Source organism: Ascaphus truei, chromosome 1 (assembly GCF_040206685.1).
Source record: "Ascaphus truei isolate aAscTru1 chromosome 1, aAscTru1.hap1, whole genome shotgun sequence".
NCBI lineage: Eukaryota > Metazoa > Chordata > Amphibia > Anura > Ascaphidae > Ascaphus > Ascaphus truei.
Window position 1 is genome coordinate 249,815,091 of NC_134483.1, and position 13,154 is coordinate 249,828,244.

The following is a 13,154-nucleotide window of genomic DNA, read 5'->3' on the forward strand; positions in this document are numbered from 1 at the left end:
TTTGTCAAAATACGCACTGTTTTTATTATTACAAACATATAACTCTGGACAAATTGCAATCCTCTAATGTACATAAGGGAAAACACTATTCAAAGCATGCACTCCTTTCAAAAGTGAAATCCACCCTAAAAAGTCTTAAAATAGTCATATTTACCTAGAAATCATAATGCACATGTAACCAGTGTGTGGCAAACCAGTTACATACTATAAATGTAGACGGGAGCTGTTTTTTTTACATTCCTGGAGAACCTAAAAATTAAAAGAAGATTTCTCATGATTTGTGTGGTTGATCATGCGAAAATAACGATTGTTTGAAGCATAAAAAAAGGTGCTTAAAGTCAAAAGCTGCAAAAAAAATGTTTTTTTTAATGTCTATCTTAGTAGATAGGCCCGGAATATAATTTTTTTTTCTCTGATACATGTGGTACAATTGTTTTCCCCAGTATTGCTCCATTTTTGCTGTGATACATATGCCCCGATGCGTCTTATATGTATGAAATCATAGAGCGACCTGCATATGACGCACTTTTTCTGAAGTTTTGTACTACTTTTGTACTACATATGTACTATATGATCTTAGTACATATGCACCTTTGTACAGTAGGTCATTTATACAAGTCTCTTAGAGCAAAACCGGGGTAAAATCAGTGCAAATGCCAGTACAGTATTTATCGAAAATGAATTCAATTGCATGCAAAAGGACAATTTACTTTGATAGACTTTGTCCAATTCTTAGCCACTGTTTTTGCCACCGTTATTAAGCCTGGAGATTTAAGTAAATAACCCCCATGGATATATAACCCTTGTAGTGTAGATTATACTTCATTCCCATTATTAATTACAAATTACAAGCCGTTATATTTTTATGGTTTTATGTTTTGAACTCCTCCGGAGCTGAACTGTACTGTATATTTAGCTCCCTGGTTTCCGAGATACTTACGGGTTCATTTACCAGTGTTTTCCTTCAATTTAGGGTAATTAAAAGACCACAATGTCCACGATTGGGATCAATATTGTGTCTTGGAATCAAAGTGTGACAATTTTGGAGATAGGGGGAGCTTGATATATGTGATCTTAAGCCTTGCCCTACGCGTTTCGTCCTATTCATAGGACTTCATCTGCACATGTGTATATATATTGTGGTGGTTTGAGTTCTGAGTTTACAGGGGGATGGTGTGTATGTATTAGAATGTCAACAAATTTGTAGGTGATCGACAATCATAAAATTGCAAAATCTATCTGGCTCGCCTTTGCTAAAACATTATTCCCACATATCTGTCAACAAACAAAATGTTGTATCTGCTCATATTAGTATCCATTGGCTTACCATAAACCTACGCATAAACAGATTTCCTGCTATCACATTTTCTAAAGCAGATATACTGTAATCTGTGTAATGACACATCTGCTTCCCCAAGGAATTCACAGACATCTTATTGGACTGTAGTGCATTTATTTACCATTATATTTTTCTTACAGGGGAATTCACTTCTGTTCATGCCCAACGTTCTTAAGGTTTATTTGGAAAATGGACAGACAAAGGCATTTAAATTTGAGAAGAAAACAACAGTAAAGGTATAAATATTTCATTGATGCCCTTTAAGCAGAGCTATCAAGGTCCTCCACTCGTGAATGTGAGAAGGGTTCTCATACTTGCGAGATATTTCCATGAGACCTATTCTCACCTCTGTGTGCGTGTGTGTGTATATATATATATATACTGTATATATATAAAAAATCTATTTTTTCACCTTATTTAAAACAATGAGATGCCAGAGTCTGAATCACAGAGCTCCAAGCTACAGGGACCCCCATTCCAGAGATATTTTTTTTTAAATTCCCTTAGAAGAATTTTTGTCCAGGAGAAACAATATGGTCACTGGGGTCAGCCTCACTCTAGCGTCCAATAGAATGCTGTGGCGTCATCATGAAATGGTATTGTAGCGTCTGATTGGGTGAGCCCGTAGCCATATTTGTTTTTCCTTGCAAGTACTGGCAAAAGTAAAAATATATATATATCAACAATTAGGGGGTTTCTGGAGCTCTTCATTGTCACAGTTCAGCTCCTGATGACCCCCTGATTCATATCCGTTACCAAAAAATACTTGGTTTTCTGGGGGATTTAAGCTCTTCAAATTCTGATATAAACATCCTACAAGTGCTGAGTGTAAGATGAATTAAGATCATGGAGCAAAGTGATGGTACATGATTTGGTTAGCAGTATATGTACCTTTTTTTCAATCTTAAATCTAAACTTTTTGTAAGAATAATAGAAAATAACCTCTTAAACATAAATAAGCCATAAATCTTTTTTTGTTCAAAGGGTTTGTGTTCTACATTCAAACACACTGCACTATGTTTTTAATGGCACTGTGATCACTGATAAGATTATTTAATATTTAATAATAATTGAATCTCCTTCTCATATGTGAATTAGTTAGCAAGTCAGGTTTCCTGAACATCTGAAAACATATTGATATATTTTTCAACTTCAGGATATCATTATGACTCTTAAAGAGAAGCTGTCCATCAATATCATTGAACACTTTGCACTAGCTTTGGAAGAGCAGTACAACATCTCAAAGCTGTACCTGCTCCACGAAGATGAGCTTATAGAACAGGTGAGTTCGGCCAGCTTCCACATCCAAATAAAAAATGATCAGCCATCTTTCTTCCCCACCCCCCCCATTTACATCTACAGAAGTAGCCAAAGTTATTGTCCTTTTCAATGTTGTAAATAAAACCCATCACGTCGTGTTAAAAGCCCCATCACTTTTGATACAGAACATCGCGTTAAAAGGGGCAATAGCGTTGGCTACATCTTTATGCACATGCTTTTTTAAATGTAATAGATATGTAAACATTGATACACGTGCTTCACAGGATTTTTTTTGACATATTTACACATTTTGGAGGGTACAGTATTTTTCAAGCCATCTTTTTCTCTGATTGCACTATCATTGTTCTTTATATGAAATAGGACAGCTCCTTCTACTGGTCAGAAATAAAACATGCAGAGATACACAGCATGAGTTTGACGCCCGTGTCTTGCCTATTCTTTGTATGAGCAGTCTTTTGAGCCATTTTTTAAGATTCTGAGGGAGCAATTCACAAAAGTACAAAGTAACAAAAGTTGCTCCTTTGCCTTAGCAGTCAGCACCCTAATATGTAGTTAGACCTCTTCCACCATACTTTCCTCTAGCAGCAGAGATGTCAAACTTTAGATTTAAGAGTTCTGGACAAAAGCAAAAGCATTTTAATTGCAAAACACTGATTTTTATCAGTGAAACTACATTGAATAAATGGGCAGTCTTTAAAACATTGTTAGAAAAGCACACTTATCAGTGTATACCCTTGGGTAATAAGTATAAAAGAAATAAGTCAAAACCAATGTGGCTAAATAAACAGGTAGGGGAGGAAATGGACAAGAAGAGGAAGGCGTTTAGATTCTTTAAGTCAGAAGGGACGGAGATATCATATCAGAATTATAAGGAATGTAACAAAAATTGTAAAAGGGCAATCAAATTAGCAAAAATGGATAATGAAAAAAGGATTGCAATAGAAAGTAAGGTCAACCCTAAAAAGTTCTTTAAGTACCTTAATAACAAAAAAATGAGAAAAGAAAATATAGGACCCTTTCAGTGTGAGATGTGTAGGCAGATTATTGGAGATAAGGAAAAAGCAGAGGTATTAAACAAATTCTTTGCCTCTGTGTTTACCAGGGAAGGATCAAGTTCAATAGTAGTGTCGCAGGAGGAAGCCACAACCTCCATATTAATGAACAATTGGTTAACAGAGGAAGAAGTTCATAAGCGACTTGAAAAAATTAAAGTAAATAAGGCACCTGGCCCCGATGGCATACATCCAAGAGTTCTCAAGGAGTTAAGCTCAGTAATAGCAAAACCATTAAATGTAATATTCAAGGACGCCATTTCCACAGGCTCAGTACCACAAGATTGGCGTAAAGCAGATGTGGTGCCTATATTTAAAAAGGGAGCTAGATCACAACCGGGAAATTACAGACCTGTAAGCCTGACTTCAATAGTAGGGAAACTACTTGAAAGTTTAATATGGGATAATATTCAGGAATACCTAATGGAAAACAAAATTATTAGTAATAGTCAGCATGGATTTATGAAGGATAGATCTTGCCAAACTAACCTTATTTGTTTCTTTGAGGAGGTAAGTAGGAATTTAGACCAGGGTAATGCAGTTGATGTGGTCTACTTAGATTTTGCAAAGGATTTTGATACGGTTTCACACAAGAGGTTGGAGTACAAAATAAAGAAAATTGGACTCCGTAATAATATATGCACCTGGATTGAAAACTGGTTAAAGGACAGACAACAGAGGGTTGTCATAAATTGAACTTTTTCAGGTTGGGCTAAAGTCGTGAGTGGAGTACCTCAGGGTTCGGTACTGGGACCCCTGCTTTTTAACTTATTTATTAATAACCTTGAGGTTGGGATCGAGAGCAAAGTCTCCATCTTTGCTGATGATACTAAATTGTGTAAGGTAATAGAATCAGAGCAGGATGTAATTTCTCTTCAGAAGGACTTGGAGAGACTGGAAACGTGGGCAGGTAAATGGCAGATGAGGTTTAATACAGATAAATGTAAGGTTATGCATTTGGGATGCAAGAATAAAAAGGCGACTTACAAATTAAATGGAGATATATTTGGGGAATCCTTGATGGAGAAGGATTTAGGAGTGCTTGTAGACAGCAGGCTTAGCAATAGTGCCCAATGTCATGCAGTAGCTGCAAAGGCAAATAAGATCTTATCTTGAATCAAACGGGCAATGGATAGAAGGGAAGTAAACATAATTATGCCCCTTTACAAAGCATTAGTAAGACCACACCTTGAATATGGAGTACAATGCGTTATTGTGGTTGTGGAAAATTGCGTTATTGTGTCAGCAGTAGCGGATTTCCCATTAGGTCCGGCCAAGGGCGGCAAAATTTAGGGATGGGAAAATTTTTCAGTGGATGATGCAGAATTTGTGCGCCCATCATGTCCGTTGTCGTCCTCGCTTTGAAAGCCACCTATGGCAGTCTTTGAAGTTGCTTGGACTTAGTCCATCGCTCAGCTGCAGGGCTTGCGAACGCGGTGTCTGTCTCTCCTTGCGGTCTCTTACTTGGCCATTGCTTGACGATGAGCTTGAGGAAGGCGCAGGCTGATCATGATTGATTCCTCTGTCCCGCGCAGGCCCTTCTTGGGTGTGGAAGGGGGAGCATGAGCAGTTTCCCCAAACCTGCTGGGGGCCAAGAGGCCAAAATTGTTGTTGGTAGTCACCCCAGTGTGGGAGAATTGGCCAAGGGTGTAAGTCAAGATAGCGGTCGGCCAATGCGTGTTTTGCACTCCACAGTGGCGGTAGTGGAGGGATCTGTGTCATGAAGAGTATGTTCTCCTGTCGCAGTCATGATATGACTGATGTGGTAAGCGGGTAGACCTCTGTCCTCTCATGTTCCCGTGGGGTGGGCAACTACATTGCGAGTTTTATTCCACCATGGGGACCCGAATAGGCCCTGTCTGCCGACTGATGTACTGCTTTGTTGGTGAGGGTGCTGTGATGTTAGGTGATCATCTGAAATTGGTTGAGCCTGAAGATGTTTAGCGTGCGGTCAAAATCCCCCGGTGGTGGGGAGTACTTGTGTACTCTCCTTGTGTTTCTGCTGTGTGATTGTGCTGGCGGGAGTCCAATAGGCCTGGACCATGGCTCTGTGGGGAAACCTCAGTGCAAGCTGCAGGAGAGATGGTTTGAGTCACGGAGGTGGTGTGTGTGTTGGAAGGAAGATGGGCCATTGGAGCTTCTAAAAAAAATAACTAAAGGCAATGATACAGATGTGTCCTGACTTACTGTCCTAGGTGCAGCATCACGTGTGAGAAAGCGGGCTGGGAGGATCAACTTAGCTGGGCTCACTGCTTCTGAACGGGACCACTGCAGTGATAATCTTGTCAATCCAGCCAGTAGTCTGGAAGAGCTGCACAGAGGTGTCCCACAGAGAAGCACTGTCTTTCTCTGCTCTGTAAGAGCAACTCTTACAGCAATCCACTGTTTTTTTACGTTCTTTTTCTCTACAGGATTGATGCAGGGGGTCTTCAGGAGCTGAACCCCATTCATTTCAGCTCTGGGAACCCACTGCTTCCGGAGATATAGACCTGTTCAATATGTAAATCTAAAGATTGTGTGTATTTAAAGGGTTATTCATTAAGCTGTGATTATGGTGCTACCATGGAGAAACTCTCACTCAAGTTAAAGGAGCAATTCAAGCGGGCTTTTTTCTCTCCTTTTTACATTGGATTGAAGCAGGGGTCTCTTGAGATAAAGCCCATTAATATCAGCTCCAGGGGGGCCCTGCTTCCAGAGATAGGAAGAGGGTGCCAGTATCTGTCAGCAGTTTAAAGCTCCCGTGTCACATTGGCCAATAGGAAGCCACACTGGATGACATCACAACTTCCTATTGGCCCACAGGGCGGGGAGCTTTGAAAAGCGGCCATTATGTGAACCACACAGCCGAGCCGAGGGGGTCACAGTGAGCCGAGGGGGTCACGGAGCTGAAATAAATGCGGTTCCACACAGGAGACCCCCTGCTTCATTCCTATGTAAAAAAAAATGGGGGGGGGGGATGGCCCGCTTGGATTTCCATTTTAATGGCCGTCTACATGCGATAGCAGCCTGATCGGCACAGTCACAGTTTAATAAATATTTAATATATTTTACTCTTATAATTAACTGAAAAACTAAGTATACCTTATGATTCAATAGCTTGTAGAACCACCATTAGCAGCAATAACTTGAAGTAATCGTTTTCTGTATGACTTTATCAGTCTCTCACATCGTTGTGGAGGAATTTTGGCCCACTCTTCTTTACAACGTTGCTTCAGTTCATTGAGGTTTGTGGGCATTTGTTTATGCACAGTTCTCTTAAGGTCCCACCACAGCATTTCAATCGGGTTGACGTCTGGACTTTGACTGGGCCAATGCAACACCTTGATTCTTTTCTTTTTCAGCCATTCTGTTGTAGATTTGCTGGTGTGCTTGGGATCATTGTCCTGTTGCATGACCCAATTTCGGCCAAGCTTTAGCTGTCGGACAGATGGCCTCACATTTGACTCTAGAATACTTTGGTATACAGAGGAGTTCATGGTCGACTCAATGACTATAAAAAAGGGATGTGTGTGGTGCTCTCAAGACAATACTTGAAGCCAAAAATGGGTATATGAAATGGAAAACAACCCTTGAATGAATATATGAAGTGTCTCTAGGATGCAGCCCGGTAATGATAATCCCACAAACCAGGTAGTAAGGAAAATATCAGTAACACCAGCAGGTGACCGGTAGATGAAACACCCTATAAATGACACAATGATATGGACAAAAAAGGAACGAACTCACTTGGGAATCTTCATCCACTATAGGCAGCAAGTCCAATCAATTCCAATGTCCCAGGGTTGAATGTGCATCCGTAAAGGGTATTCTTGATGAAAAACAAATGGAGGAAAAACGAAGCACCGAATCCAGCTGTGAGTACAGCAATAACACCAATAGGGATACGTACCAAAAAATAAGCTGTTTAATTGGATCAGAACAAAATAACAAACACACCTACGCGTTTCGGACCTCTACAGTCCTTTATCAAGGTGAATACAACAATAACCCATGGAGTGCAATTTATACTCACCACATAAGCGTGTAGGCCAGTAGCGGAGCACTTCCGCGTACGTCACGTGTGTCGGGTGGGTGACCCCTAACCTGTGACGCACAGTCGCGTAGTCACGCTGCATAGTCAGTAACCTGGGGTCGCGTCATGCGCAAAAGGGGTGGGAGAAACACTGCTCGCGCGTATACAAAACGCACCCGTAGCTAGTGCCTCCCACCCGATAAAGAAATAGCGCGTGACGTCACTCCGTTGACTGACATGTGACCAAAAAGGTCAACATGCTAAGCGCAACTAGGCAACCAGGCCTAATGCGTAACGTGGTGTACATACTACAAAACAAATACATCTTTATTAACATGAACAATAAAAAATAAAAACACTCGTAATGAGGAAAAACATAAAGCTAATAAAACCAGTTAAAAAATAATTTTAAAAACAATTGAAGGTAACCTAAGATATCAGATTATCAAGATCCTCATAGTTAGTTGCATTATGTTGTAAGGGTATAGTGAAAGCATATTAATATAACAAGTAAGTATAATCATACATAAATTGATAGCTTCACTGCCCAAAGAGATAATGAAAAAAAGACCTTTGTCTACTTATAATGTAACTAATTTTTATGTCTCCATAATAGATATTCCATATGTACATGCCTAAGTCTGACAATATTACTTAATCTATATGTTAGCATCTTCAGTCACATATAAAGAGAGCCTAAAAAATAGGAATTGCGCAAAACTAAGTATCAAACAGAAGGGTCCCAATATCCCAATCTGAATTTAACCCATATGGGGTACGTGTTTGTAGGGTAAATATCCAATAAAGTTCCCTTCTGTTTAAGATACTCAGTCTATTCCACCTCGGATTGGATTTGGTATGTGTTCAATGCCCTGAACACACAAATTATTTGAATCACCCATATTGCAATGACTAAAATGTTGAGATACGGGATGACTCAAATCTTTTTTAATTATCAGTCTTAAATGTTCTAATATGCGGACTTTGAAGTGTCTTACAGTCCTACCAATATACTGTTTTCCGCAACCGCAACTTAACAAGTATACCACGAAACTTGTATCGCAGTTAATGAATGAATTCACATAGTATTTTTTACCCGTTTTGAAAGAAAAGAAATCTTTTTTGATTTCCATGTATTTGCAAATTTTGCATTTTGAACATGCAAAATTCCCCTTTGGTAATTTCTTAATTAATGGTTTGTCTGAAGTGAACAAACTGCCCGATACATAGTTAGCAATGGTTTTTGCTCTGCTGAACACTATCTTGGGTCCCTCGTTGTATACAGTTTTTAACAAAGGATCTGCTGCTAACACTCCCCAATGTTTATGGATGGATTCTCTGATATTTTTAGATTGGTTATTATGTTGAGTAACAAAATATGGAGAGTGTATTGATTTTTTGTCTTTGTTGTTTTGTACTTTATTGAGCAAAGCAGATCTATCCAAATATCTCACTTCTCTGAAAGTCTTATTGAGATCATCTCTCAGATAACCTCTGGATTCAAAACGTTCCATCAACTCTTTAGATTGTTTTACAAAGTCTTCATCATTTGTACAGATTCTTCTTAACCTGATAAGTTGGCTTTTTGGTATTCCTTTAAGTAGGGATTTGGGGTGGCAGCTGTCAGCTCGCAAAAATGTGTTGCGTGAATTTTCTTTGCGATACACCGTAGTGACAATTTGTTTGTGCATATTAACAGAAAGAAATAAATCTAAAAAGTGAATATGGTGAACATTGTGATTAGAAGTGAATTTTAAATTAAATTCATTATTGTTTAAATAATCTATGAACAAAAGAAGAGAATGTGTGTCCCCGTGCCAAATAAAGATGAGGTCGTCAATATAACGCCTATAAAACGTGATAAGGTGTCTATAGGGATTCCTATCTCCAAACACGTGGATCGACTCCCACCAACCTAGAAACAAGTTCGCATAGGATGGGGCAAAGCTGGTGCCCATAGCGGTACCACGTGTTTGGAGATAAAAGTCCCCATCAAACATAAAATAATTATGTGTTAACAGAAATTGAATAGCATTAATAATAAAAGTGCTCTGTGCAGGTGAAAGCTCTGATTGTTGTAAATAAAACCTGACAGCTGCCAGCCCGTGCTCATGTACTATGACTGTGTACAATGATGTGATATCAAGACTTAGCCATATAAAATTTGTTTCCCATGTGATGGAATCAAGTTGAATCATGAGGTCACTGCTGTCTTTAATGTATGATGGCAATGTTTGTACAATTGACTGCAGAAAGTGGTCAACATATTTGGAAACACCATCTCCCAAAGATCCAATACTAGCGACTATCGGCCTCCCAGGTGGGGAGACCAAAGTCTTATGGATCTTTGGGAGATGGTGAAAAATAGGAATGATCGGGTAAGGACAAAATAGATATTCCAACTCTTTGTCATCAAGTGCACCCAGAATTGATCCCACATCCAAAAGGGTTCTCAATTCTTTAATAAATGTTGTTGTAGGGTCTCCTCTAAGCAAAATGTAGGAGGACCTATCATTTAATTGTCGAAGTGCCTCAGTTTTGTAGTCTAATTTATTCAGCACAACGATAGCGCCCCCTTTATCGGCCCCCTTGATGACAAGAGAGTTATTGGCTTTTAATGCATTAATGGCGAATCTTTCGCCATGAGTGAGGTTGTCTGCTCTGTATTGTAATGGTTTAATGGAAAATGTGTAACCCCTTGCTAACAGAGATAAATCACGTTCTATAAGTTGCTCAAACGTTGCAAGGCAAGGCCCTTTCATATATGACGGGTAAAACACCGACTTCTTCCTCAACCCTTAGGATCGTCTGCCTAGGAAAGAGGATGGGACATCAGTGTTATCAGTATTTTCATCCACAAGATCTTTCATATCTTGTACACAACAAATCTCATGAAAGTTAAGGGATCCACTTCCCATCAGTTTATCAAAGCACAATGCATTATCATCAACAGAGTCCTCAATTGCAGCATGTGTATCAGAGTCTTTTTGATGATAAAACCTTTTCAATGTAAGTTTGCGGATATACTTGTAAAGATCAATAACAGTCTCAAACAATTTGAAATCACTACAGGGGGCGAACTTCAGACCTTTATCCAGAACAGATAGTTCATCCACACTCAATCTATGGTCTGAAAGATTGATGATTCCTGTGTTCTCAATCAACAGTTCTTTTTCCTCTTTTGGGGATTTTTTGGAGTTCCTTTTCTTTCCCCTCCTTGTGTGTCTGTAGTGACCCTGTTTTTTGACCCAAAAATAGTCCTGGACTCATATTCAGCCTCCCTAAAATGACTTGATGATTCACCCCCTCTACGCTCATTATATCTGTCATCCCCATTTTTTTGACCAACATTATCTCTTTCATTAGATATCATGGTTCTTGGTAAGGTATCATAATCTGAACCCTCTGATTCCCCACTAGCTGAGTGTGAGAAGGAGATATTCTTCTTTAATATGGACTTTTTTTGTTGGTCTTTAGATTTATTTGATTTATGGGGCGTTGAGGAGTTAAAATTTCTTTTGAAATTAGGGATTTTTTGCCAGACATAAACCTGGTTACGAGCGTAATCCTGCTTGTCCCTCTCAAATTTCAATTGTTTTTTAGCCATAAGTTCTTTTTCCATACTTTTGGTATTATTAGACAGAACGAGATCTAAATTGTCAAACCCATCCATATCTTTGTATTGACGTAAATTTTTTTGAAGCAAAACAATTTCTTCCTCTAACGAGGATTTTTCCTTTAGCTTGGCTTTAATGATGAGGTCAATCAGGGTAAATGAACAAATATTCAATGCCTCCTTCCATTTAGTCTCAAACTCTTGATTGACGAACCCAAAAGTAGGTGACTTTTTTATACGCAATCCCCTTGGAATTCTTTTCGTAGTGACATAGTTTTGCAAAGAGATAATGTCCCACCAGAGTCTAATCTTTGTAGAAAGTATCTTCTCTAGTCTAGAAAAATGAATCTTTAAATCTGAAACATCTTCACAATCCAGTTCTAAAGTATTTTCAAAAACGTGTTGTGCTTTCTTGACTCGGTGGGTATTGTCAGAACAGTTAAAGGCAAATTGTACCGGAACATCTCCATCGGTCTCATATTCACTCTCAGTAATGTCCTGATCCATTTTGTAGTAATAAAGTAGATAAAAAACAACATTTATTAAAGAATTGAGAACCCTTTTGGATGAGGGATCAATTCTGGGTGCACTTGATGACAAAGAGTTGGAATATCTATTTTGTCCTTACCCGATCATTCCTATTTTTCACCATCTCCCAAAGATCCATAAGACTTTGGTCTCCCCACCTGGGAGGCCGATAGTCGCTAGTATTGGATCTTTGGGAGATGGTGTTTCCAAATATGTTGACCACTTTCTGCAGTCAATTGTACAAACATTGCCATCATACATTAAAGACAGCAGTGACCTCATGATTCAACTTGATTCCATCACATGGGAAACAAATTTTATATGGCTAAGTCTTGATATCACATCATTGTACACAGTCATAGTACATGAGCACGGGCTGGCAGCTGTCAGGTTTTATTTACAACAATCAGAGCTTTCACCTGCACAGAGCACTTTTATTATTAATGCTATTCAATTTCTGTTAACACATAATTATTTTATGTTTGATGGGGACTTTTATCTCCAAACACGTGGTACCGCTATGGGCACCAGCTTTGCCCCATCCTATGCGAACTTGTTTCTAGGTTGGTGGGAGTCGATCCACGTGTTTGGAGATAGGAATCCCTATAGACACCTTATCACGTTTTATAGGCGTTATATTGACGACCTCATCTTTATTTGGCACGGGGACACACATTCTCTTCTTTTGTTCATAGATTATTTAAACAATAATGAATTTAATTTAAAATTCACTTCTAATCACAATGTTCACCATATTCACTTTTTAGATTTATTTATTTCTGTTAATATGCACAAACAAATTGTCACTACGGTGTATCGCAAAGAAAATTCACGCAACACATTTTTGCGAGCTGACAGCTGCCACCCCAAATCCCTACTTAAAGGAATACCAAAAAGCCAACTTATCAGGTTAAGAAGAATCTGTACAAATGATGAAGACTTTGTAAAACAATCTAAAGAGTTGATGGAACGTTTTGAATCCAGAAGTTATCTGAGAGATGATCTCAATAAGACTTTCAGAGAAGTGAGATATTTGGATAGATCTGCTTTGCTCAATAAAGTACAAAACAACAAAGACAAAAAATCAATACACTCTCCATATTTTGTTACTCAACATAATAACCAATCTAAAAATATCAGAGAATCCATCCATAAACATTGGGGAGTGTTAGCAGCAGATCCTTTGTTAAAAACTGTATACAACGAGGGACCCAAGATAGTGTTCAGCAGAGCAAAAACCATTGCTAACTATGTATCGGGCAGTTTGTTCACTTCAGACAAACCATTAATTAAGAAATTACCAAAGGGGAATTTTGCATGTTCAAA

At 38.8% G+C, this 13,154-nt stretch overlaps 1 protein-coding gene across 5 annotated transcripts in view; it reads left to right on the forward strand.

Moving 5' to 3' along the window:
* The window catches only part of FRMPD1 (FERM and PDZ domain containing 1), a 418,583-nt gene that overhangs the window by 361,756 nt on the left and 43,673 nt on the right, over positions 1–13,154 (forward strand). For all 5 annotated transcript variants that reach the window (XM_075602821.1, XM_075602814.1, XM_075602796.1 and 2 more), the window contains 2 exons: positions 1,480–1,575; positions 2,496–2,621. In XM_075602821.1, coding sequence (XP_075458936.1) covers positions 1,480–1,575; positions 2,496–2,621 — 222 coding nt within the window. The remainder of the gene's footprint in view (positions 1–1,479; positions 1,576–2,495; positions 2,622–13,154) is intronic.